This window comes from Ornithorhynchus anatinus, chromosome 4, assembly GCF_004115215.2.
Source record: "Ornithorhynchus anatinus isolate Pmale09 chromosome 4, mOrnAna1.pri.v4, whole genome shotgun sequence".
Classification (NCBI taxonomy): domain Eukaryota; kingdom Metazoa; phylum Chordata; class Mammalia; order Monotremata; family Ornithorhynchidae; genus Ornithorhynchus; species Ornithorhynchus anatinus.
The window spans coordinates 128768831-128795892 of NC_041731.1; the positions used below are offsets into that span (position 1 = coordinate 128768831).

Consider the following 27062-nt stretch of genomic DNA (forward strand, 5'->3'; position numbering starts at 1 on the left):
GTGGGTTCATTTTCCAGATGAGGTAACTGAGGCCCAGAGAAGTGGGCAGGGATGGTCTCTATCTGTTGCCGAATTGTCCATTCCAAGCGCTTCGTACAGTGCTCTGCACATAATAAGCGCTCAATAAATACTCTCGAACGGATGAATGAAGCGACTTGCCCAAGGTCACGCAGCTGACAAGAGGCGGAGCCGGGATCAGAACCCACACCTCCTGGCTCCCAAGCCCGGGCTCTTGCCACTGAGTCACGGTAGACACGTTCCCTGCCCACAGGGAACTTACAATCTAGCTCGAGGTGGGCGGGGAATATCTTTGTTCTATTGTTCCACTGGACTCTGCTAAACCCACAGGAAGTGCTCGATAAATGCGATGGATGGATTGAGACAGACGTTAATAGAAATAAGTTACAGATCTGTGTATGAGTGCCGAGGGAGGGGCGAATCAAGAGGGAAAATCCAAGTGCAAGAGCGACGAGTGGGAGAAGAGGAAAGGAGGGTTTAGTCGGGGAAGGCCTCTTGGAAGAGATGGGCTTTCATTAACAATAATAATAATAATAATAATGTTGATATTCGTTAAGCGCTTACTATGTGCAGAGCACCGTTCTGAGCGCTGGGGTAGACACGGGGGAATCAGGTTGTCCCACGTGGGGCTCACAGTCTTAATCCCCATTTTACAGATGAGGTCACCGAGGCACAGAGAAGTGAAGTGACTTGCCCACAGTCACACAGCTGACAAGTTAAGGCTTTGAAAGTCGGAAGAGTCATCTTCTGTTGGATGTGAGAAAGGGGGACAGGGAACCTGTCACTTTATGGTTATTTCGTACTCTCTCAAACGCTTAGGACAGTGCTCCGCATACAGTAAGCACTAAATAAATACCACTGCAAAATAATAATAATAATGTTGGTATTTGTCAAGCGCTTACTGTGTGCCGAGCACTGTTCCAAGCGCTGGGGTAGACACAGGGGAATCAGGCTGTCCCACGTGGGGCTCGCGGTCTTAAGCCCCATTTCCCCGATGAGGTAACTGAGGCAGCGAGAAGTTAAGTGACTTGCCCGAAGTCACACAGCCGACAAGTGGCCGAGCCGGGATTCGAACCCGTGACCTCTGACTCCGAGGTCCGTGTTCTTTCCACTGAGCCACGCTGCTTCTTATTGAATGAGTAGATGAATGAATATCTCCCCCTCTAGACCGTGAGCATGTTACGGGGAGGGAACGTGACGGCTAAATCCGTTTCCTTCTGGGTTCATTCATTCATTCAATAGTATTTATTGAGCGCTTACTATGTGCAGAGCACCGTACTAAGCGCTTGGAATGGACAAATCGGTAACAGATAGAGACGGTCCCTGCCCTCTGACGGTCTAATCGGGGGAGACGGACAGACGAGAACGCTGGCAATAAATAGTGAGCTTGTTACGGGGAGGGAACGTGCCTGCTAAATCCGTTTCCTTCTACTCTCCCAAGCGCTCGGTACAACGTTCCACTTCAGGCCAGAGGTGGGACGGGGCGACAGGCCGGCGGCCAGATAGATGAGGTAGAGGTATGGGGGGAACGTTGGCATCAGAGGAGCGGAGCTTGCAGGCTGGGTTCATTCATTCATTCAATAGTATTCATTGAGCGCTTACTATGTGCAGAGCACCGTACTAAGCGCTTGGAATGGACAAGTCGGCAACAGATAGAGAAGGGTCCCTGCCGCTTGACGGGCTCACGGTCTGACCGGGGGAGACGGACGGACGAGAACGACGGCGATGAATAGAGTCGAGGGGATGGACATCTCGTTAAAACGGTAGCGAATAGAATCAAGGCGACGTACGTCTCATTAACAAAATAAATAGGGTGGGTTGGAGAAGGAGAGAAGGGAGGTGAGGTAGGAGGGGGGAAGGGGATGGCGGAGGTGGGTGGGCAACCCCTGGAGGCTCTTGAGGAGCGGGGAGACGTGGACTGAATGGTTTTGGGGGGGAAATGACCAGCAGCACAGCGACTCCCTCTCTTTCTGCAGAGAAGCCAAGAGGACCGTCAAGGTGACCCAGCAATTCCTGGAATATCACGCCAACGGAGACGTTAAACGAGGACCGATTTCCGACAACTACCTGTTTGCTCCCACCGGACCGGCCGTCCAAGCCAGCCGAGCGGTGGGCCTGGAGATTGTCGCCGGAGAACTCCTGACGGAGGTCCGGCAGTATTTTTACAGGTATTTCGGGGGAAATTCAACTGGTATCGTATAATAATAATAGAGGTGGTATTTGTTAAGCGCTCACTTTGTGCCAAGCGCCCTAGTGAGCGCTAGGGTGAGAAGCGGCGCGGCTGAGAGGTGGCTTCGTGGAAAGTGCCCGGGCTCGGGAGTCGGAGGTCGTGGGTTCTAATCCCGGCTCTGCCGCTTGTCGGCTGGGTGAGTTTGGGCAAGTCACTTCACTCCTCTGTGCCTCAGTTCCCTCGTCCGTACAATGGGGATTAAGGCCGGGAGCCCCACGTGGAACGGCCTGATTACCTTGTGTCTGTCCCGGCGCTTAGGACGGTGCTTGGCACAATGTAAGCGCTTAACAGATACCATCATCATCATCATACCAGCAAATCGGGCTGGACACATTCCCTGTCCCTCTTGGCGCTCACGGTCTCAGATGAGGTAACTGAGGTGCAGAGAAGTGAAATGACCTGCCCAAGTTCACACAGCAGACATAATAATGTTGGTATATATTAAGTGCTTACTATGTGCCGAGCACCGTTCTAAGCGCCGGAGTAGATACGGGGTAATCAGGTTGTCCCACGTGGGGCTCACGGTCTTCATCCCCATTTTACAGATGAGGTCACTGAGGCACAGAGAAGTCAAGTGCCTTGCCCACAGTCACACAGCTGCCAAGTGGCGGAGCCGGGAATCGAACCCACGACCTCCGACTCCCAAGCCCGCGCTCTTTCCGCGTGTGGCGGAGCCGGGGTCCTATCAGTGGTATTTATTGAGCGCCTCTTATAGACGGAGCACTGTACTGAGCGCCTGGGAGAGTACAGCGCCGCAGAATTAGCAGATACGCTCCCCGCCCACGGCGAGCTCACGGTCGAGGGGAAGACAGATATTGATCTGAATAAGTAAGTCATTTATACTATAGAATTGAAAGAGACGTACGGAAGTGCTGTGGGGTCGCGGGTGGGGCGAACATCTAGTATTTAAAGGTCGCCAATTGAAGTGGATTGACGATGCAGAAGGGAGATTGAGGCGGGGAGAAGAGGGCTTCGTCAGGGAAGGCTTCTCGGGGGAAGTGTCACCTTAATGATCCTTTGAAGGTGAGGTTTGCAGTTACATTCTTAGTCCTGTCTCTCAGCCACAGTAATGATCATTCATTCATTCGATCGTATGTATTGAGCGCTTGCTGTGTGCACAACACTGTACCAAGCACTTGGAATGTACAGTTTGGCAACAGATAGAGACAATCCCTGCCCAATAACGGGATCGTTCTGATTGTCGTACTTTTTAAGTTCTCACAGCGGGCCGAGCACTGAATTAAGCACCGGGGTGGATATTTAATAATCAAATCGACACGGCCTTATTCCACATGAGGCTCACGTCATCCAGTTGTATTCATTCAGCGCTTCCTATATGCAAGGCACTGTACTAAGCGCCTGGAAGAGTACGATACAACAATGAACAGACACATTCCCTGCCCGCGGTGAGCTTACAGCCTCAAAGGGGAGACAGATATTGATAATAAATCCCCGTTTACAGATGAGAATGAACTTGGGCCCAGAGAAGTTCCGCCAAGAGCCCAAGGTTTGGGAAGAGAAGCAGCACGGACTAGTGGATAGATCCCGGACCTGGGAGTCAGAAAGACCTGGGTTCTAATCCCGGCTCCACCGCTTTTTCTGCTGTGTGACCTTGGGCGAGTCACTTCACTTCCTCTGTGCCTCAGTTACTTCAACTGTAAAATGGCGATTAAGACCGTGAGCGTCATTTGAGACGGGGAACGTGTCCAGTCTGATACGCTTTCCCCCTTTTAGACTGCGAGCTCTTTGTTGGGCAGGGATCGTCTCTATCTGTTGCCGAATTGTACATTCCTAGCGCTTAGTCCAGTGCTTTGCACGTAGTAAGCGCTCAATAAATACCATTGAATGAACGAATGAATATTTAGTAAGCACTTAGCAAGCACTCAACGACTACCATTCAAAGTTTTTTTTTAAAAAAGAGTAGCGGAGCCAGGATCAGAACTAGGATTCGATTCCCCCTTCTAGACCGGGAGCCCGTTGTTGGGTAAGGATCATCTCTGTCTGTCGCCAAATTGTACTTTCCGAGAGCTTAGTACCGGGCTCTGCCCGAAGTAAGCGCTCAATACATACGGTTGAATGGACGAATGAACCCAGGTCCCCTGACCTCCAAGCCTGTACTCTCTGCGTCAGGCTATGCTGCCGAAGGAAACCTTCCTAAAGCCTTTCGGTGTGCTGGGGGCTCACCGTCTCTCTCTTTCCTACACAAGGGTATGTATGTCTCCCCCTCTGTGAATCCCAGCGGCTCTAAATTCCCGTAGCCAACGCGGCCCGCACACTTGGCTCCTCCGGGGCCTTCTCGTTGTCCCTCCGTCTCGTGTATCTCGCCGCTGACCTCTTTCCCCCACGTCCTCCCTCTGGCCTGGAACGCCCTCCCTTCTCAAATCCCACAGACAGTCACCCTCCCCCGCTTCAAGACCTGCCCTGACTGAGCCACCCTTTCCTCTTCTCCCGTTCCCTTTATTCATCCCCTGCTCCCACCCCACCCCACTTATGTCCCACCGGTCACTTATTTCTATTATTGTCTGTCTCCCCCTCTAGACTGTAAACTCGTGGTGGGCAGGGAATGATGAAGCAGCCTGGCTCGGTGGAAAGAGCATGGGCTTTGGAGTCAGAGGTCATGGGTTCGAATCCCGGCTCGGCCACTTGTCGGCTGTGTGACCGTGGGCAAGTCACGTGACTTCTCGGCGCCTCGGTTACCTCGTCTGTAAAATGGGGATCAAGACCGGGAGCCCCACGTGGGACAACCCGATTCCCCCGTGTCTACCCCAGCGCTTAGAACAGTGCTCGGCACATAGTAAGCGCTTAACGAATACCGACATTATTATTATTATCATTATTATTAGGGAATTTGTTTGGTCACTGTTATAGCGTCCTCTCCCAAGTGCTTAGTACAATCCTCCGCACACAATAAGAGCTTAGTAAATATAATGATGATCAATAGGATTGAATGGAATCAAATTCAATGGACGTGTGCCTGCTTTCTCCTAGCAGTTTTCTTTAGAAGCAGTGTGGCTCGGTGGAAAGAGCCCGGGCTTGGGAGTCCGAGGTCGTGGGTTCTAATCCCGGCTCCTCCGCTTGCCAGCTGTGTGACTTTGGGCAAGTCGTTTAACTTCTCTGTGCCTCATTTCCCTCATCTGTAAAATGGGGATGAAAACCGTGAGCCCCACGTGGGATGACCCGATCACCTTGTATCCCCCCAGTGCTTTGAACAGGGCTTTGCGCGTAGTAAGCACTTAATAAATACCACTATTTATTTATTTATTTATTTATTTATTTATTTATCTAAATACACTCAGGCCAGAGGACCAGCTATTTTTCAAGTGATGACCCATTCGCCAGTAGGCGTTTTCACTCTCCTCGTCCGCTCAACTGTATATATCTTCGTTACCCTAATTATTTTGTTAATGAGCCGTACATGGCCTCGATTCTATTCATCTGCTGTTGTTTTAATGAGATGCTCTTCCCCTCGATTCCATTTATCGCCATCGTTCTCGCCCGTCCGTCTCCCCCGATTAGACCGTGAGCCCGTCAGAGGGCAGGGACCGTCTCCATCCGTTACCGATGTGTCCGTTCCAAGCGCTTAGCACGGTGCTCTGCACATAGCAAGCGCTCAATAAATACTATTGGATGAATGAATGTTTTGACCCCGTCGGTGGGCCGGAGTGGCGTATATGATGCAAAGGGTCCGTGCTCACAGGTACAACGTATTGAATTTTTTTTTTCAACGTGCTCATAAGTCGAGGCCTCAGATGAGAGCGAGACCACTAAGGAAGGTTGCGGGGTAGATAGACGATAATCGGGTTGGATACAGTCTCTGTCCCACGTAGGGCTCACAGTGTTCATCCTCATTTTAGAGATGAGGTCACTAAAGCCCAGAGAAGTGAAGTGACTTGCTCATGGTCACACGGCAGTCAGGTGACGGAGCTGGAATTAGAACCCAGGTCCTCTGACTCCCAAGCCCGGTGTCTTTCCCCTAGGCCGTGCTGCTTCTCTAGCTAATTAATTAATGAATGATGATACCTGTGAAGCGCTTATTATGTGCCGGGCACCGTACTAAGCGCCTGGGTGGACACGAGCAAATGGGGTTGGACACGGTCTCCGTCCCGTTTTAACAGATGAGGGGAAACTGAGGCCCAGAGGAGCTAAGTGGCTTGCCCCGGGGTCACACGGCAGACAAGTGGCGGAGCCGGGATTAGAACCCGTGACCTTCTGACTCCCAGACCCCGTCACTATCCCCAAATCAGATCGGACCCAGTCCGTGTCCCACGTGGGGCTCACGGTCCTAATCCCGTTTCAACAGATGAGATAACTGAGGCCCCGAGAAGTGAAGCGACTTACCCCAAGTCACACAACGGACAAGCGGCAGAACTGGGATTAGAACCCAGGTCCTCTAACTCCCAGATTCGTTCGTCCTCTTCTATGCCTGGCACTGCCCTAAGCAGCAGGGTAGACCCAAGCTAGTCAGGTTGGACACGGTCCCTGTCCCACCCGGGGCTCACGGTTCTAACCCCCGTTTAACAGATGAGGAAACTGAGGCCCGGAGACGCGACGTGACTCGCCCAGGGTCACACAGCGGACAGGCGGCAGCGCTAGGATTAGAACCCAAGTCCTTCTGATCCCCTTCCCCCGGCCCCCCCCCCCGCCCCGGGCCGGGCTCTACCCACTAAGCCCCACCGCGCCTCCACTGAACCAAACAGCCTTCCCGTAGAGAAGCAGTGTGGCTCAGTGGAAAGAGCCCGAGTTTAGGAGTCAAAGGTCATGGGTTCTGATCCCAGCTTTGCCACCTGTCAGCTGTGTGCCTGCGGGCAAGTCACTTCACTTCTCTGTGCCTCAGTTCCCTCATCTGTAAAATGGGGATGACCACTGTGAGCGAGCCTCACGTGGGACGACCTGATGACCCTGAATCCCCCCCGGGACTTAGAACAGTGCTCCGCGCATAGTAAGCGCTTAACAAATTCCAACATTATTATCATCATTATTATTATTATCATTATTAAGACTGTGAGCCTCACGTGGGACGACCTGATGACCTTGTGTCTACCCCAGCGCTTAGAACAGTGCCCCGGCAATGTAGTAGGCACTTAACAGACACCAACATTATCATTATTATTATCGTCATTTCCCTTCCTAGGGACGTCACATCCAAGGACTATCAGTACGCCGCCTATTCGAGGATCTTCAACGTCCCAGAGGGATACGACGGAGAGCTGGCCTGTCACCGCATAGAGCAGGAATACCGGGTCGGGCCTCTGGAGCTGAACCGGGAGGCCATCCTGAGGACCAGTACCGATCTAAACAGCGGGCAGATCCTCTACACGGATAACAAATGGATACCAGATGCAGAAAAGGCCCTTCAGGCCTTACGCCAATAACTCCGTGGCGCGGGTAGGTGTTTACCGAGCGCTCGCTGTGGGCAGAGCACTGTACTAAGCGCTTGGGAGGGGACAGTGCGCCAGAATTAGCGGACGCGTTCCCTGCCCACAGAGGGGTCGTTGTCAGGAGGGGTGGGATGGACATAGATGTATCTGTTTACATTTTATCTATTTATTTCTATTGATCTCTTTCCCCCCTCACTGTATATCTGTTATTTATTTATCTATTTATTTCTATTAACGTCTGTTTCCTCTTCTATATATATATATATATGTGTTATGTATTCATTTATTTCTATTAATGTCTGTTTCCCCCTCTGCTTACATCTCTTTATTTCTATTAGTCTTTTTCCCCTTCTGTATCTATCTTTATTTTATCTATTTCTATTAATGTCTGTTTCCCCCGTATATATCTGTTATTTATTTATTTCTATTAATGTCTGTTTCCCCCGTACGTATCTGTTATTTAATCATTTACTTCTATTAATGTATGTTTCCCCCTCTGTATATATCTATTTATCTATTTCTATTAGTGTCTGTTTCCCCCTCTGCTTACATCTGTTTATTTCTATCAGTCTTTTTCCCCCTCTGTATCTATCTTTTATTTATCTATTTCTATTAATGTCTGTTTCCCCCTGTAAATATCTGTTATTTATTTATTTCTATTAACGTCTGTTTCCCCCGTATGTATCTGTTATGTCATCATTTATTTCTATTAATGTATGTTTCCCCCTCTGTATCTATCTGTTATTTATCTATTTCTATTAATGTCTGTTTCCCCTCTGTATATATATACATATATATATATATATATATATATATATATATATATATATATATATATAGATAGGTATTTATATTACTGGCTGTTTCCCCCTCTGTATATATCTGTTGTTTATTTATCTATTTATTTATAGATAAATGAATCTATATTAATGTCCGTTTCCCCCTCTGGACTGTGAGCTCGGTGTGGGCAGCAATGTGTCTGTTGTTATACTGTACTCTCTTCCAAGCGCTTAGTACAGTGCTTTGCACACAGTAAGCACTCCGTAAATACCACTGAATGCCCGACTGAAAGTGCTGGGTGCGTCGATTATGAAGTATGTCAAAGGGTTCAGATCTAAGTGCCAGGACTTTCATCCGTTCATTCCGTCGTAGCTATGGAGCACTTACCGCCTGCAGAGCACTGTACTAAGCGCTTGGAAATGTACAATACAATGGCTGACAGACAAATTCCCTCCCCACAAGGAACATGGACGTCACAGAAGGGATAGGGAGTATGGGAAATGAGGGTTTAGTCGGGGAAGGCCTCTTGGGGTGATGTGATTTTAAATAATAATAATAATAATAATGTTGGTATTCGTTAAGCGCTTACTATGTGCCGAGCACCGTTCTAAGCGCTGGGGTAGATACAAGGTGATCAGGTTGTCCCACGTGGGGCTCGCAGTCTTCATCCCCATTTTACAGATGAGGTAACTGAGGCCACAGAGAAGTGAAGCGACTCTGCCCGGGGTCACACAGCAGACAAGTGGCGGAGCCGGGATCAGAACTCATGACTTCTGACCGCTGAGCCCATGCTCCTTTTCCCCTAAGCCACGCTGCTTCCCATAATAAGGCTTCGAAGGTGGGAGGGTCACTGTCGGCGGGATTTGAGGAGGGAGGGACGCGGGCCAGGGGTCAGCGGGGGGGACAGACGAGATGGAGGGTGCGGCGAGTAGGTCGGCGTCAGAGGGGCAAAGCGACCGCGCCGCCCCGTCGTAGGAAATCGGCCAGGTAGGGTCGGATGAGGCAAGGGGCTCGAGGGCCCTCGAGAGTCGGGGACTCCGTCGGGACCTGGTGATCTGTAAGCCGCCGGCCTAGCGCGGCCGGGGTACGGACCGGGAATCAGAAGGACCTGGGTTCTAATCCCGGCTCCGCCACGCTTCTGCCTCGTGACCCCGGGGGAGGTCTATTTCTGTTGGTGCTATCGATGCCGTTTACTTGTCTTTGTATCTCTCCCCCCTTCTATTTGGTTCGGTAGTATTTACTGAGCGCTCACTGGTGTGCAGAGCACCGTACTGAGCGCTTGGAACGGACAAATGGGCAACCGATAGAGACGGTCCCCGCCCTCTGACGGCTCGCGGTCTAATCGGGGGAGACGGACGGACAAAAACACAGCGTGAATAGAATCAAGACTTCTAGGCCGTGAGCCCGTCGTGGGCGGCGGGATGGTCTCTCTCTGTGGCTGAACTGTACTCTCCGAGCGCTTAGTCCGGTGCCCGTGCACACAGTAAGCGCTCAGTAAATATGAACGAATGGAAGTCGCTTCATTTCTCCTGCGGCTCGGTTTTCTCTTCGGGTAAAATCGGAGGTTGAAACCGGCGACGAGGGACCGTGTCCAACCCGACAGTGCCTGGCAACGTAGGAAGCGCTTATCCAACACCCCAACTTGTGATTATTACCGTTATTCATTCAGCATCTAGAGCGCGAGCCGGTCGCCGGCGGGAACGCGGGTCCGTTTGTCTTGTCGTACTCGCCGAGCGCTCAGGCGCGGAGTGAGCGCTCACTAAGCGCGATGGAAACGGATGCACGGGCGGTTCCGCCGCCCCGTCCGTCGTCCGATGGGCCGTCCGTCTTGCAGAACTACTATCCGATGGTCCAGGCGGCCTTCATCGAGGACGACGAGGCGCGGTTGACGCTGCTGTCGGAGCGGTCTCACGGCATCTCCAGCCGGGCCGACGGCCAAGTGGAGGTAAGTGAGGACGGGACGGCGGGCGAGGCCCCGGCTCCCGCCGCGGGAAGGGGCGAGGTCCGACGGGTCTTCCGCCCCCAGGTCATGCTGCACAGGGCGTCTGCGGATACAACCTGGAGTGGGACCTGAATTACAACCTCACCTTGAACGATCCGTCCGTGGTAGCGGCCCGGTCCTCTGGCTCCTCCTGGGCTCCAGACCGTCGCCGCCCGCTCTCTTTCCGCCGGAGCTCCCTGGCTCTGGAGCACAGGCCGGTGGTGATGGTGGAGAGCTGCCGGGTGAGTGGGATTCCTCCCTCCAACGGGGCGGGGCGGGACGTTGGCGTGGCGCAGGTCGGCGCCCGTTGGTTTCGCCCGGGCCGTCGATCGGGCGCCTTACTGTGTGCGCGACACCGTAATGATGATAATCTCGGTGTTCGTTAAGCGCTTACTGGGTGCAGAGCGCTGTTCTAAGCGCCGGGGGGTGCCAGGTGATCGGGTTGGCCCACGCGGGGCTCACCGTCTTAATCCCTGTTTTACAGATGAGATAACTGAGGCACAGAGAAGTGAAGCGACTTGCCCGAAGTCGCACGGCTGGCGAGCGGCGGGGCCGGGATTCGAACCCATCTCACCTCTGACTCCCAAGCCCGGGCTCCTGCCACCGAGCCGCCGCTGCTTCTAACTGTACTAAGTGCCTGGGAGAGTGCCGTAGAGCAACAGACGGGCACATCCCCGCCCATGGCGTAGTGGATAGGTCACGGGCCTGGGAGTCAGGGGGTCATGGGTTCTGATCCCCGGCTCCACCGCTTGATCCTGGGCAAGCCGCTCCGCTTCCCTGGCCTTCGGTGACCTCATCTGTAAAATGGGGATTAATAACAATACATAATAATGTTGATACTTGTTAAGCGCTTACTATGCGCGGAGCACTTTTCTGAGCACCGGGGGAGATACAGGGTCATCAGGTTGCCCCACGGGAGGCTCACGGGCTTCATCCCCATTTTACAGATGAGGGAACTGAGGCCCGGAGAAGTGAAGTGACTTGCCCACGGTCCCACAGCTGACAAGTGGCGGAGCCGGGATTCGAACCCGTGACCTCTGACTCCCAAGCCCCGGCTTCCTTCACTGAGCCACGCTGATTAAGGCTGTGAGCCCCATGTGGGACGGGGACCGCGTCCAACCCGATTCCGCTTGTATCCACCCCAGCGCTTAGTACATGTGCCCGGCACACCAGTAAGCGCTTAACAGACACCGTTATCGTTACCTAGAGAAGCAGCGTATCTCAGTGGAAAGAGCACGGGCTTAGGAGTCAGAAGTCATGGGTTCTAATCCCAACTCCTCCGCTTGTCAGCTCTGTGACTTTGGGCAAGTCACCTAACTTCTCGGTGCCTCAGTTCCCCGGCTCAGTGGAAAGAGCACGGGCTTTGGAGCCAGAGATCATGGGTTCGAACCCCGGCTCTGCCACTTGTCAGCTGTGTGACCGTGGGCGAGTCACTTCGCTTCTCGGGTGCCTCGGTTCCCTCATCTGTAAAATGGGGGTGAAGACCGTGAGCCCCACGTGGGACGACCCGATTCCCCTGCGTCTACCCCAGCGCTTAGAACGGTGCCCTGCACGCAGTAAGCGCTTAACAAATACCGACATTGTTATAGCGGATAGAAGACGCGCCCGGGAGTCAGAGGGTCCGTGGGTTCTACTCCCAGCTCCGCCACTGGTCTGCTTGCCTGACCTTGGGCAGGTCACTTCACTTCTCTGGCCCTCAGTTACCTCATCTATGAAATGGGGATTGAGACCCAGGGGACAGGGACTGGGTCCAACCTGATTGGCTCGGATCCACGCCAGCGCTTAGTACAGTGCCTGACACATAGTAAGCACTCAACAATACCACCGATTATTATTAAATGATGATGCAGTAATTACAGTGATTACTCATTTACCTCGATCGTATTTATTAAGGGTTTCCAGTGGCAAAGTTCCTGTGCTAAGCGCTTGGAAGGGTACAATATCAAAAACAGACACCTTCCCTGCCCACAAGAAGCTAACAGTCTGTAGGGGGAGAAGGCTCTCTTTATTATGTCACTGTTTATGGCTCAGTGGAAAGAGCCCGGGCTTGGGAGTCTGAGGTCATGGGTTCGAATCCCAGATCTGCCACTTGTCAGCTGTGGTGACCGTGGGCCCAGTCACTTCACTTCTCTGTGCCTCAGTTCCCTCATCTGTAAAATGGGGGTGAAGATTGGGAGCCTCACGTGGGACAACCCGACGACCCCGTATCTACCCCAGCGCTTAGAACAGCGCTCTGCACCTGGTAAGCGCTTAGCAAAGGCCAACATTATCATTATGTGCGGTGGTAGATACGAGATAATCAGATCGGACACAGTCCCTGTCCCACCTTAGGGCTGACAGTCTAAGAGGTAAAACGGGTATTCTGTCTCCATTTTGCAGATGAGAAAACTGAGGCCCAGCGTGGTAAAATGACTTACCCAAGGTCACACAGAAGGCCAGTGGTATTTGTTGAGGGCTTACTATGTGCCCAGCACTGTTCTAAGAGAAAAGTGAATCTGATGAGGCCCAGTCCCACGGGGGGTTTACAGTCTGGGTAGGAGGGAAAACAGGTATTGAATTCCCGTTTTGCAGTCGAGTAGACTGAGGCCCAGAGAAGCGACGGTCATTCGTTCATTAGTATTTATTGAGCGCTTCCTATGGGCAGAGCACTGTACTAGGCGCTCGGAATGTACAATTTGGCAACGGATAGAGACGATCCCTGCCCGATGACAGTCTAAACAGGGGAGACGGACAGCAAAGGTAAACGGAACGAAACAAGACAACATCATCAAGATAAATAGAATCAAGGAGGTGTACACCTCACTAACAAAATAAATAGGGTAATGATATATACAAATGAGGACAGTGCTGAGGGGAGGGGAAGGGGATGAGGGGGAGGAGCAGAGGGAGGGGAGTGGGAGCAGAGGGAAAGGGGGCTCAGCTGAGGGGAGGTGAAGGGGGAAAGGGGAGGAGCAGAGGGTGTAGGGGGAGCAGAGGGAAAAGGGGGGGGACTCAGTCTGGGAAGTGACTTGCCCAAGGTCACCCAGCGGGCAAGTAGCAGAGCCCAGATTTGAGCCCAGATCCTCTGGCCGCTGGACCCGGGCTCTTTCCGCTTGGCCCCGCTGCCTTCCCAGCCTCCGGTCTCCGGCTCAGTCCGTTAGGTAACCCTGTCTTCCCCACTGTTTGGTCGCCTGGACGGTAGCCGATCTGATCATCTGGCATCTACCCCAGTCAGTGCTGAAGAAGGCCGAGGGCGTAGAGAGCGTGGGCCTGGGACTCAAAAAGACCTGGATTCTAGTCCCGACTCTGCCTCTTGTCTGCTGCGTGACCTTGGGCAAGTCGCTTCCCTTCTGTGCGCCTCAGTTCCCCCGTCCGTAAAGTGGGGATTAAGGCTGTGAGCTCCATGTGGGCCAGGGACCGTGTCCAACCTGGGACCTGGTACGCAGCGCTTAAGAGATACCACGGTCATTATTGTTAAATGGCAGAATTTCACAAAGAATTGGTTTTCTCCCAGCTAACGCGCGGTGGAAACCGGGGCGAGTTGATGAAGCAGCCCTGGTCCTCCCGCCGAACCTTCACCTTCAGATTCTGAGCATCCCAGGCTGGACGTACAGCTCCGATCACACCGAGCACCTCCAGCGCCTTCGGAAAGGTACGGCGGCGTCTGCCCGGACATCCGGGAGTCCATCTCCGCTATTTATTGAGCGCTCACTGTGTGCGGCGGACTGTACCGAGCGCTGGGGAGAGGGCAGCGTAGCAAAGTTCCCTGTCCGCAGAATCAGTAACTAAACACGCAACTGAAGAGAAGCAGCGTGTTTAGTGGAGAGAGGTCAGAAGGACCTGGCTTCTCCATCCTGGCTCTGCCAGTTGCCTGCTGCCTGTCCTTGGGCAAGTCATTTCACTTCCGTGTCCTTCAGGTACCTCACCTGTAAAAGAGGGATTGAGAGCGTGTGCCCCAAGTGGGACACGGACTGGGTCCAACCTAATTAGCTCGTATCTGTCGCAGCACTTAGTACAATGCCTGGCACAGAGTAAGCGCTTAATAATAATGATGGTATTTGTTAAGCGCTTACCGTGTGCCAAGCACTGTTCTAATCGCTGGAGTAAATACGAGGTAATGAGGTCGTCCCAAGTGGGGCTCACAGTCTCAATCCCCATTTTACAGATAACTGAGGCCCAGAGAAGTCAAGTGACTTGCCCCAGGTCACATAGCAGGCAAGCGGCGGAGGCAGGATTAGAACCCGCGACCCGTGACTCCGAAGCCCGTGTCCTTGCCGTTAGGCCATGCTGCCACATATCATTAAAAATATAGGCTTGAGTGCTGAGGATGCCCGGCTCAGTGGAAAGAGCCAGAGCTTGGGAGTCAGAGGTCATGGGTCCTAATCCCGCCTCCGCCACTTGTCAGTCGTGTGACTTTGGGCAAGTCACTTCACTTCTCTGGGCCTCAGTTACCTCATCTGTAAAACGGGAACGAAGACCGTGAGCCCCACGTGGGACAGCCCGATCACCTTCTATCCCCCCGGTGCTTAAAACGGTGCTTGGCACCTGGTAAGCGCTTAACAAATACCATCCTTATTATCATTATTACTAAGTTGAGAGTAGATGACCGGGTCCTCCAGCTTGTCCCTTCATTCTTGCCTCCATCAGAGGGATCAATCATATTTAATGGATGCATCCTAGGGATTGCCTTTTTTTTCCTCCTCCAACAGAGATATTTGGGGCAGTTGGCCCTGCCCCCTTGAGGCATCAGGCTCTCCACCTCTCTCCCCATCTTACGTATCTTCTTGGGAGTCAGAGGTCATGGGTTCGAATAGCGCCTCTGCCATTGTCAGCTGGGTGCCTCTGTGCCTCGGTTACCTCATTCGCACTCTCTCTTCTGTTCTCTCAAGCCGGCTCTGTAGTTGTAGCTCACCCTAGATCTTCCCGCTTCTCTTCCGTCCACCTGGACCTTCTTTCCTTTCCTAGCCCAAAGGATTCCAACTCTCCCCAACTTCAACGACCCGCTAAAATCCCCCCCTCTATCTCACCAGCCTTCCTCGATTCCCTCCTGTCAGTCATCTCCATTCATTCGATCATATTTATAGGCGCTTACTACACTCAGCACTTGGGGGAGTACAGTGTAACAATCAACAATAATATAACAGTAAACATTAACATTAATGAAAGCAATAAACATTCCCTGCCCACAGCAAGCTCACAGTCTAGAGGGGAAGACAGGCATTAATGTACAAATACATATTATATATTTTTATTACCCTATTTATTTTGTTAATGAGATGTACATCCCCTCGATTCTATTTATTGCTATTGTTGTTGTCTGTCTCCCCCGATTAGAATGTGAGCCCGTCAATGGGCAGGGATCGTCTCTATCTGTTGCCGCATTGTACATTCCAAGCGCTTAGTGCAGTGCTCTGCACATAGTAAGTGCTCAATAAATACTATTGAATGAATAAATAAATAACAGATTCAATTCAGAATATACGGAAGTGCATTCTAGCACCTGTATATGTGTTTATACTCTCCCTCTGCGCTTGTGTACATATAATAATGTTGGTATTTGTTAAGCACTTACTATGTGCCCAGCCCTGTTCTAAGCGCTGGGGTAGATACAAGGTAATCAGGTTGTCCCAAGTGGGGCTCGAAGTCTTCATCCCCATTTTCCAGGTGAGGTAACTGAGGCACAGAGATCTTCGATGACTTGCCCAGAGTCACACAGCTGACAAGTGGCCGAGCCAGGATTAGAACCCACGACCTCCGACTCCCAAGCCTGTGCTCTTTCCAGTAAGCCGCGATATGCGTGATGGTTTGTGCAGTTCATTCTGATTATCCTATTTGTAAATATTTTTAAGTCTGTCACTCTATAGATTGTAACCCCCCTACCCAAAGGGTAGCCTGCCACCTCTGTGGTGTTGTACTCTCCCAAGTGCTTAGCACAGTGCTGTCCATGCAGTGAGTGCTTAATAAATACCGCTGATTGATCGATTGATCGTGCTTGTGTTGTGTTTTCCGAAGGGAGTACTCAGCGAATAATCTTACTACTATTATCAGTCAGTGAAGGGTCCTTAGTGTGTGCAGAGCACTGTGCTAAGTGCCGGGAGAGTCCGGTACAAGACAGTTTATAGTCATATTTCCTGCCCTCAAGAAGCTTACCCTCAAATCAGTCGATCAGTGGTATTTATTCAGCGCCTACTGTGTGCGGAGCAGTGTTCTAAGCGCTGGGGTAGATACAGGGTAATATAAGGTTGTCCCACGTGAGCTTCACAGTCTTAATCCCCGTTTTCCAGATGAGGTCACGGGGGCAGAGAGGAAGTGAAGTGACTCGCCCACAGTCACACAGCTGACAAGTGGCAGATCCGGGATTCAAACTCATGACCTCTGACTCCCAAGCCCGGGCTCTTTCCACTGAGCCACGCTGCTTCTCTGTATAGTCTAATAATATACTACCGCAGTATAACACCACAGAGTTGGTAAACACATTCCCGAGCTCAAGCTGGGGCGACAGACATTACCAAAGATAAACAATTTAGAATATGTCACTCAGAGATATGTACATAGGTCCGTTTCCCTCAAATAGGAGACAGAAAAATATTCACAAATAGGGCATTTGGAATAAAGAAATTGCACCATTCACGTATCGTAATAGACACGTTCCCAAAATATCGTGGGGGGAAACACCCTGAGAAACACAAACTGCCCCAAGAAATCCTTCTCGGGGGGGGGACTTTTTTAAAAATAATACTAACTATAACTGTGGTGTTTGTTAAGCGCTTGCCCTGTGCCAGGCATTCTACTCAGCACTGGGATAGATAGAAGGTAATTAGTCTGGACACAGTTCTTGTCCCACGTGGGACTCACGGTCTCAATCCCCATTATACAGATGAGGGAACCGAGGCACAGAGAAGTGAAATGACCAGCCCAGAGTCCCATAGCGGATCAGGCTACTTCCCCCAGCCAGACAGTCCGTCGCACGTAGCGAGCGCTTTTCAAACTTTTCAGTTTGGGTGTCGCTCGCTGAAACCTTCCTCGTCTTCTCTCCAAAGGCCACCGCGGAGAGGCGGAGGCCGACCGGGAGCGTGTCCTCGTCCGCCTCCGACACTTGTACGAGGCGGGAGAAGATCCCGTCCTGTCTCAGCCGGCAACTCTCAATCTGAAGGTGAGATCGACCTTCCTCTCGCCTCTCCTTGGGCCGCTGACGCGCCCTATTTTCTTTCACTGTCTGGGGAAGAGTCTGCCTCTAGGAGAGAAGCAGCGGGGCTCAGTGGAAGCACTTAGTAATAACGATGGGATTTGTTAAGCGCTTACTAGGTGTCAAGCACTCTTCTAAGCGCTGGGGTAAATACACGGTAATCAGGTCGTCCCAAGTGGGGCTCACGGTCTCAATCCCCATTTTACAGATAACTGAGGCCCAGAGAAGTAAAGTGACTTGCCCCGGGTCACATAGACAAGCGGCAGAGCCGGGATTAGAACCCACGACCCCGGACTCCCCAACCTGTGTCCTTGCGACTGGGCCGTGCTGCCCCGTACCATTAAAAATATAGGCTTGAGTGTTGAGGACGCATGGCTCAGTGGAAAGAGCGCGGGCTTGGGAGTCAGAGGTCGTGGGCTCCAATCCCGGCTCTGCCACTTAGCGGTGTGACTTTGGGCAAGTCACTTCCCTTCTCTGGGCCTCAGTTCCCTCATCTGTAAAATGGGGATTAAGGCGGTGAGCCCCGCGTGGGACAGCCCTCGGCGAACCTAACTGCGAGGTTTTTTTTAGGCAGTTCTCTCCAGGCCACCTGTTCTCTCCAGCGTGTCTAGCACAAGGTATTTCGCACCACGTTTTAGGTACCGGCGGAAAATGTGTGACTCTTGTAGCCACTGTCCTGGAGCCAAGAGCGAGTGAGCGGGAAGTGTAGGCTGACTAGCAGGTCACACCTGTACACTAGCAGTTAGGGAGGAGGTGGAGCAGAGACCCGCGTTGCGCGCACGGTTTAGTGGCCGCAGCCCGGGCCTGGAATCGAAAGGACCTGGGTTCGGATGCCGGCTCTGCCACGTGTCTGCCGGGTGACCTCGGGCAAGTCATTTCACTTCTCTGGGCCTCGGTGACTTCGTCAAAAAACGGGGTTAAGATTGGGAGCCCCAGGTGGGACAGGGACTGTGCCCAATCTGATCAGCTTGGATCTGTAATTGCTCTCCACCCCCCTTCGAAGCCTTATCGAAGGCCCACCTCCTCCAAGAAGCCTTCCCCGACTGCGCCCTCCTCTCCTCTTCTCCCACTCCCTTCTGCGCCGCGCTGACTCGCTCCTTCATTCATCCTCCCTCCCATCCCCAAGGCACATATGAATGTATCTGTCATTTATGTATTAATTTATCTATTTCTATTAATGTCTATCTCCCCCTCTAGACGGTGAGCTCGTTGTGGGCAGGAATGTGTATATTGTACCCTCTCGAGCACTTAGTACAGTGCTCTGCACACAGTAAGTGCTCACTAAATATGCCTGAATCTACCCTAGTGCTTAGAACAGTTCTCGGCATATAGTAAGCGCTCAGTAAGTACAATTATCATTGTTATTATCCCTTCTTGATGATTAGAATGGTGGGAACTAAGACATTGCCAGGACAGCAGCCTTCGCAGCAACCCACCAAGCAGAGGAGGTCATCCTAGAACAGACAGACAGACCTCATTAAGAGAAGCAACGTGGCTCAGTGGAAAGAGCACGGGCTTTGGAGTCAGAGGTCATGGGTTCGAATCCCAGCTCTGCCACTTGTCAGCTGGGTGACTGTGGGCGAGTCGCTTCACTTCTCTGTGCCTCAGTGACCTCATCTGTAAAATGGGGATGAAGACCGTGAGCCCCACGTGGGACAACCTGATTCCCCTGTGTCTACCCCAGCGCTTAGAACAGTGCTCTGCACATAGTAAGCGCTTAACAGATACCAACATTATTATTATTATAATGGGAATTAAGACTGTGAGCCTCATGTGGGACAACCTGATTCCCCTGTGTCTACCCCAGCGCTGAGAACAGTGCTCTGCACATAGTAAGCGCTTAACAAATACCAACATTATTATTATTAAGTGAAGTGACTTGCCCAAGGTCACACAGAAGACACGTGCCGGAGCCGGGATTAGAACCCAAGCCCTTCTGACTCCCGGGCCCGGGCTCTAAACCACTAAGCCACGCCGCTCTACACTGTAATTTATTTATTTTAATATCTGTCTCCCCCGGCCTTTCCCAAGACCGTCAGCTCAGTAGGGGCAAGGAATGTGTCTATTGTCGTATCGTACTCTCCCAAGTGCTTAGCACAGTGCTCTGCAAACAGCGCTCAGTAAATACGATCGAATGAATGGGGGTTAAGACTGTGAGCTCCTTGTGAGACATGAGCTGTGAACAGCCAGTCAGTCAGTCCGTCACATTTATTGAGTGGTTACTGTGTGCAGAGCACTGTGCTAAGCGCCTGGGAAAGCCCAGGGACGAAACGGACACATCCTCATCCCACTCACAATAATGTGGAAATCAGGAGGACTGATTCTCTGGAGAAGTCACCAGTGCTAGGAAAGATCCAAGGAAAAACGTGGAAGAGGCAGACCGGCAGCTAGATGGACATCCATTCATTCATTCATTCAATCGTATTTATTGAGCGCCTACTGTGTGCAGAGCGTTGTACTAAGCGCTGGGAAAGTACAATTCGACAACAGAGACCATAACGCCGATAACCAAAGAACCGTCAGAAAGGTTGCGGATTATGGCAGAAGACAGGACGTCCTGGAGAAAAGATAGCCACAGAGTCTCTCCGGGTCGGAAACGACTCGACGGCACTTGATAATAACAATTTGTTAAGCGCTTGCTATGTGCCAGGCACTGTACTAAACACAGGAGTTGGATACAAGGTAATCGGGTTGAACACAGTCCCTGTCCCATATAGGGCTCACGGTCTTAATCCCCATTTTGCAGGTGAGGGAACTGAGGCACAGAGAAGTGAAGTGACTTGTCCAGGATCACACAGTAGATCAGTAGCGGAGCGGGATTAGAACCCAGGCCTTCTGATTCGCAGGCCCATGCACTTTCCACTAGGCCACACGGCTTCTTGTCGCTTGTGTATCTAGCCCAGGCGTTCCCCGCCCCCAACACACACATACACGCTCTCATTCCTACCACAGGTTAATCAATCAATATTAATAATAATGTTGGTATCTGTTAAGCGCTTGCTATGTGCCGAGCACTGTTCTAAGCGCTGGGGCAGACACAGGGGAATCGGGTTGTCCCACGTGGGGCTCACAGTCTTCATCCCCATTTTGCAGATGAGGTCACTGAGGCACAGAGAAGTGAAGCGACTCGCCCACAGTCACCCAGCTGACAAGTGGCAGAGCTGGGATTCGAACTCACGACCTCTGACTCCAAAGCCCGTGCTCTTTCCACTGAGCCATGCTGTTTCTCTAGTATGTGTTACTGCTTCAATAGTATGTATTGAGCATTTATCGTGTAGAGCACTTTTCCATGCGGTTGGGAGAGCGTGGCCTAGTAGACGGAGCACCGGCCTCGGAGCCAGAGGACCTGGGTTCTAATCCTGGCTTTGCCACGTGCCCGCCTGTGACCTTGGGTGAGTCACTTCACTTCTCCGGGCCTCAGTTCCCTCACCTGGAAAGTGGGGATTCAATACCTGTTCTCCCGTCTATTTCATTCATTCATTCAGTTGTATCTCTTGAGCGCTTACTGTGTGCAGAGCACTGTGCCAAGCGCTTGGAAAGTATAATTCAGCGTCCAGTAGAGACGATCCCTACCCAACAACGGGCTCAAAGTCTAGAAGGGGGGAGACAGACAACAAAATAAAACAAGTAGACAGGTAACAATACCATGGAAATAAGCAGAATTATAGATATATACACATCATGAATAAAATAAATAGAATATGTACAAATATATACAAGTGCTGTGGGGAGGGGAGGGGGTAGAAGAGAGGGAGGGAGTTGGGGCGATGGGGAGGGGAGGAGGAGCAGAGGAAAAGGGCGGCCCAGTCTGGGAAGGCCTCTTGGAGGAGGTGAGCTCTAAGTAGGGTTTTGAAGAGGGGAAGAGAATGAGTTTGGCGGAGGCGAGGAGGGAGGGCCTTCCGGGACCGCGGGAGGACGCGGGCCGGGGGTCGACGGCGGGACGGCGGGGAGGCGGGCGGCGGAGGAGCGGGGGTTCTAAGTGCTGGGGGAGATATAGGGTAATCAGGTCGTCCCACGTGAGGCTCACAGTCTTAATCCCCATTTTACAGATGAAGTCACCGAGGCGTAGAGAAGTGAAGTGCCTTGCCCACAGTCGCACAGCTGCCAAGGGGCAGAGCCGGGTTTCGAACCCATGACCTCTGACTCCCAAGCCCGGGCTGTTTCCACTGAGCTACGCTGCTCCGCACATTGTATTTACCCCAGCGCTCAGTACAGTGTTCTGCACATAGTAAGCTCTCAATAAATACTATTGAATGAATAAGTGAACAAATACAATAATAAAAATGATATTTGTTCAGCGCTTACTATGTGCCAAGCATTGTTCATAGCGCTGGGGTAGGTACAAGGTAATCAGGCTGTCCCCCGTGGGGCTCACGGTCTTAGTCCCCATTTTACAGATGAGGTGAATGAGGCCCAGAGGAGTCAAGTTACAGGCTGGTGAGAGGGAAGGGTGGGGGTGCCGTCTACAGAGACGGGAGAGGACGGGGTTTGGGTGGGAAGATCAGGAGCTCTGTCTCGGACTGTTAAGTGCGGGGTGGCGAGAGGACGTCCAAGTGGAGATGACCTGAGCTCCCGACGAGCTTAAAGTCTAGAGGGGTAATAATAATGTTGGTATTTGTTAAGCGCTTACTATGTGCAGAGCACTGTTCTAAGCGCTGGGGGAGATACGGGGGAATCGGGTTGTCCCACGTGGGTATCGTAGGTTGGCTGGGCTCTGCTACCTGTGCTCGGGTGGAGTTCAGAATCAAATACTCCAACCCTACTGACTTTGTCTTAACTTTGGTTTTCTCGCCCATCCCCGTCGACCTAAATCGTAGTGGCGAAAGTAGACGGTTCCCCTCATCTGTAAAATGGGCATGAAGACCGTGAACCCCACGGGGGACAGCCCAATTCCCTTGTATCTACCCCAGCACTTAGAACGGTGCTTGGCACACAGTAAGCGCTTGACAAATACCAGCATTATTATTATCATTATTAGAGGGGTCAATGTGGGGAACCTGGGTAGGGGGCCTGTGGTGGGGGGGCCGGTACGGGGACCTGTATAGGTGTTCTTCTGCAGCGTGGCTTCGTGGAAAGAGCCCAGGCTTGGGAGACAGAGGACCTAGGTTCGAATTCCGCCTCTGCCACTTACTTGTCAGCTGTGTGACTCTGGGCAAGTCACTTCACTTCTCTGGGCCTCATTTACCTCATCTGTAAAATGGGGACTAAGACTGTGAGCCCCACATGGGACAACCCGATAATCCTGTATCTACCTCAGCGCTACGGACAGTGCTTGGCACATAGTAAGCACTTAACGAGTACCATAATTACTGTTATCACGTGCCAGTCACCATTGGAAGCGCTGAGGTAGATACAAGTTAATCAGGTAGGACGCAATACCTGTCCCACGTAGGACTGGGACAGTATTATTATTGTATATATCAGTATTATTATTGTACTCCCCTAAGTGCTTAGTACAGGGTTTTGCACGCAGTGAACGCTCAATAAATGTGACTGAATGGGGACAGTGGGAAGTAGACTGGGCAGCAAGGGCACTGGAAATAATACAAAATGGTGTTTGTTCATTGTGGTACTTGTTAAGCGCATACTGTACGTGCTTACTGTGGTGTAGCGGTGTGGCTTAGTGGATAGAGCCTGGGCCCGGGAGTCAGAAGGTCGTGGGTTCTAATCCCAGATCCGCCACGTGTCTGCTGTATGACCTTGGGCAAGTCACTTCACTTCCCTGGGCCTCGGTTACCTCATCTGTCAAATGAGGATTAAGAGTGTGAGTCCTCTGCGGAACAGGGACCGTGTCCAACCTAACTTGAATTGCCTCTACCCCAGCGCTTAGAACGGTGCCTGGCACATAGTAAGCACTTAACAAGTACCATAATTACTATTATTACGTGCCGGTCACCGTTGTAAGCGCGATACAAGTTAATCAGGTAGGACACAATCCCCGTCCCACATAGGATTCACAGTGTAAGTAGACGAGAGAACAGGTATTAAATCCCCATTTTACAGATGAGGCAACTGATGATCAGAGAACCGAAGTGACTTTCCCGAGGTCACACAGCAGACAAGCGGCGTAGCCGGCTTTGGATCCCAGCTCCTCCGACTCCCAGGCCCGTGCTCTTCCCACGAGGCCACGCTGCTTCTCTGGAAGATTCTGCTGCTCAGTATATTCTCACCACGACCAGCGAGTTCAGTTTGAGAGATAATAATAATAATTATGGTATTTGTTAAGCGCTTACTATGTGCAGAGCACTGTTCTAAGCGCTGGGGGAGATACAGGGGAAAATCAGATTGTCCCCCGAGGGGCTCACATTTTTTAATCCCCATTTTTCCAGATGAGGTCACTGAGGCCCAGAGAAGTGAAGTGACTTGCCCAAGGTCGCACAGCAGACAAGTGGCGGAGTCGGGATTAGAACCCACGACCTTCTGACTCCCAAGCCCGGGCTCTTGTCACGGAGCCACGCTGCTTCACCGTCGGCCCCGAAAGTCGTTGACCCAGATTCTCCTCTGCTGATGGTCTAGGCCTGGTCCGACGGGCTTCCATTTCAGTAATAATAATAGCAGGAATAACAATAATAACAGCGTTCTTTAAGCACTTATTATGTGCCAGGCACTGTACTGAGCGCTGCAGCTGAGACGGACAGGTCGGGTTGGACACGGTCCCTGTCCCACACAGGGTTCACACTTCTATTTAATGTGGCTTGGTGGGAAGAACACGGGCTTGGAAGTCGGAGGACATGGGTTCCGATCCCAGCTCCGCCACTTGTCTGCTGTTTGACGTTAGGCAAGCTACTTAACTTCTCTGGGCCTCAGTTACCTCATCTGTAAAATGGGGATTAAGACTGTGAGCTGTGTGTGGGACAACCGGATTACCTCGTGTGTACCCCAGTGCTTAGAACGGGGGTTGGCACATAGTAAGCCCTTAATAATAATAATAATAATAATGTTGGTATTTGTTAAGCGCTTAGTATGTGCAGAGCACTGTTCTAAGTGCTGGGGGAGATACAGGGTAATCAGGTCGTCCCACGTGAGGCTCACAGTTAATCCCCATTTTCCAGATGAGGTAACGGAGGCACAGAGAAGTGAAGTGACTCGCCCACAGTCACACAGCTGCCAAGTGGCAGAGCCGGGATTCGAACCCATGCCTTCTGACTCCCAAGCCCGGGCTCTTTCCACTGAGCCACGCGGCCTCAACAAACACCATCGTCATTGTTATTCTTATTACTAATCCCCGTTTTCCAGATGAGGTAACCGAGGCCCAAGGAAGTGAAATGACTAGCCCGGGGCCACGCAGCAGAGAAGTGGCGGAGCCGGGATTAGAACCCATGGCCTTCTGACTCCCGGGCCCGGGCTCCGCCCACTGTGCCAGTCTGCTTCTTGTCAGTAGCAGACGGGCCTACTGACGTCATGTCCTTGCTCCCGCGTAGACCTTCCTGAGGGAGCTGGGGACGGTGGCGGCGGTGGAAGAACGCTCCCTCACGGGGACGTGGGACGTGAACGCCCTCGAACGCTGGAAGTGGCGAACGGCGAGTCATCGAGGCAAAGGTTTGAGAAGCTCGGGGGGTTGGGGTGGTTCGTCGACGTTTTCCCGAGCCTAAGGATGTCGGGAAACTAGCACGCAAAACTTAGGCTGCCTCTCTACGCACCTCCCTGACCACCGCTGCTCTCTCTGATAGCGGCAGGGGGGCTTAGTGGAAAGAGCCCGGCTTAGGAGTCAGAGGTCATGGGTTCTAATCCCGCCTCCGCCACCTGTCAGCTGTGCGACTTCGGGCAAGTCGCTTCACGTCTCGGTACCTCGGTTACCTTATCTGGAAAATGGGGATTAAGACTGTGAGCCTCACGTGGGACAACCTGATTACCCTGTATCCACCCCAACGGTTAGAACAGTGCTCGGCATATAGTAAGCGCTTAACAAATACCATGATTATTATCACTAACAGAAATATTAACAGTAGTTGTGGTGTTTGTTAAGCGCTCACTCTGTGCCGAGCACTGTACTAACAGCTGCGGCAATTACAAGATAAACAGGTCCTACATGGGGCTCCCTATCTAAGTAGGAGGAAGAACAGGTATTGACTCGGTCAATCAATGGTACTTACTGAGCGCTTACTGTGTGCAGAGCACTGTACTAAACACTTGGCGTGGCTCAGTGGCAAGAGCCTGGGCTTGGAAGTCAGAGGTCATGGGTTCGAATGCCGGCCCTGCCACTTGTCAGCTGTGTGACTGTGGACAAGTCACTTCACTTCTCTGGGCCTCAGTTCCCTCATCTGTAAAATGGGGATGAAGACTGTGAGCCTCACGTGGGACCACCTGATGACCCTGCATCTCCCCCAGCGCTTAGAACAGTGCTGTGCACATAGTAAGCGCTTAAATACCAACATTATTATCATTATTATAATTATTATTATTACAGTACGAGAGAGTTGATAGACCTGAGGTCCAGAGAAGAGCGGTGACTTGCCTCTGGTCCCAGAGCTGGGATTAGAATCCAGGACCTCTGTCTCCCAAGCCGGGCCTCTTTCCCCTAGGCGGTGCTGCTGCTTCCTAATCCGTTCTGTCGCTTCCCAAGGCAAAATAATGATAACCGCTGTGCTATTTAAAGGCTTACTGTGCAGCACGTACTGTGCTGAGTGCTGGCGAAGATACAGTATGGACGTAAGTGCTGTGGGGCCGGGAGGAGAGATGAATAAAGGGAGAAAGTCAGGGTGACGTAGAAGGGAGTGGGAGAAGAGGAAAGGAGGGCTTAGTCAGGGAGGGCCTCCTGGAGGAGATGGGCCTTCGTTAAGGCTTTAAAGAAGGCGGGCGGAGAGAGAAATCATCTGTCGGATATGAGGAGCGGAAGACGTTCCGGGCCAGAGGCAGGACGTAGCGGTAGAGGTGGGACGGAGGAGTGCAACAGGTGATTGAGACAGAATATTCTAGGCACAAAGGGACTGAAGAACCAGGTAATTGGACGAGAACATCGTGGGCAGGGAATGTGTCCGTGAACTCTCACAGGTGCTTAGTTAGGTGCTCTGCACACAGTAAGTGCTCTATAAATAGGATTGAGTGAATGAAAGGTCACAAATGGGATGTTAAAACAGCATGTGGATTGTTTTAGGGTTTTCAGATGCCGCAAAGAAGATCGCAAATTACACCGTCACTCTTCACCCCAAGGAAATCAAGACTTTTTTCATATATTTTCAAAAACATTAAAAATCTCGAAAATGATATCTATGGCAAATGGTCTTTTTTTTCTCTGAGCCTCTTTCAACAAACCCTGTGAAGGAACGGTGTGATTTATTTCCCCATTACTTTACATAGCAGATGAGAAAATATATTATAATAAACAATGCATCGTGATGATAAACTAGCAACTGGTTGGTCATTTGGTAAGCAGCGTGGTTTAGTGGATAGAGCCCGGACTTGGGAGTCAGAAGTCATGGGTTCTAGTCCAGGCCCTGCCACTCATCAGCTTTGTGACTTTGGGCAAGTCACTTCACTTCTCTGGGCCTCAGTTACCTCATCTGTAAAATG

The 27062-nt window shown here is 51.7% G+C and overlaps 1 protein-coding gene across 1 annotated transcript in view; it reads left to right on the top strand.

Annotated features, from left to right (window-relative positions):
- The window catches only part of MAN2B2 (mannosidase alpha class 2B member 2), a 72960-nt gene extending 46204 nt beyond the window's left edge, over positions 1 to 26756 (top strand). The window contains 12 exon segments of the mRNA XM_029063592.2: positions 1995 to 2186; positions 7380 to 7572; positions 7574 to 7633; positions 10241 to 10351; positions 10433 to 10459; positions 10462 to 10515; positions 10518 to 10568; positions 10570 to 10633; positions 13881 to 14018; positions 17407 to 17519; positions 24974 to 25091; positions 26647 to 26756. Of these exon segments, the coding sequence (XP_028919425.1) occupies positions 1995 to 2186; positions 7380 to 7572; positions 7574 to 7633; positions 10241 to 10351; positions 10433 to 10459; positions 10462 to 10515; positions 10518 to 10568; positions 10570 to 10633; positions 13881 to 14018; positions 17407 to 17519; positions 24974 to 25091; positions 26647 to 26741 (1216 nt within the window). The 3' untranslated portion in view covers positions 26742 to 26756.
- Positions 26757 to 27062: the final 306 nt, after the last annotated feature.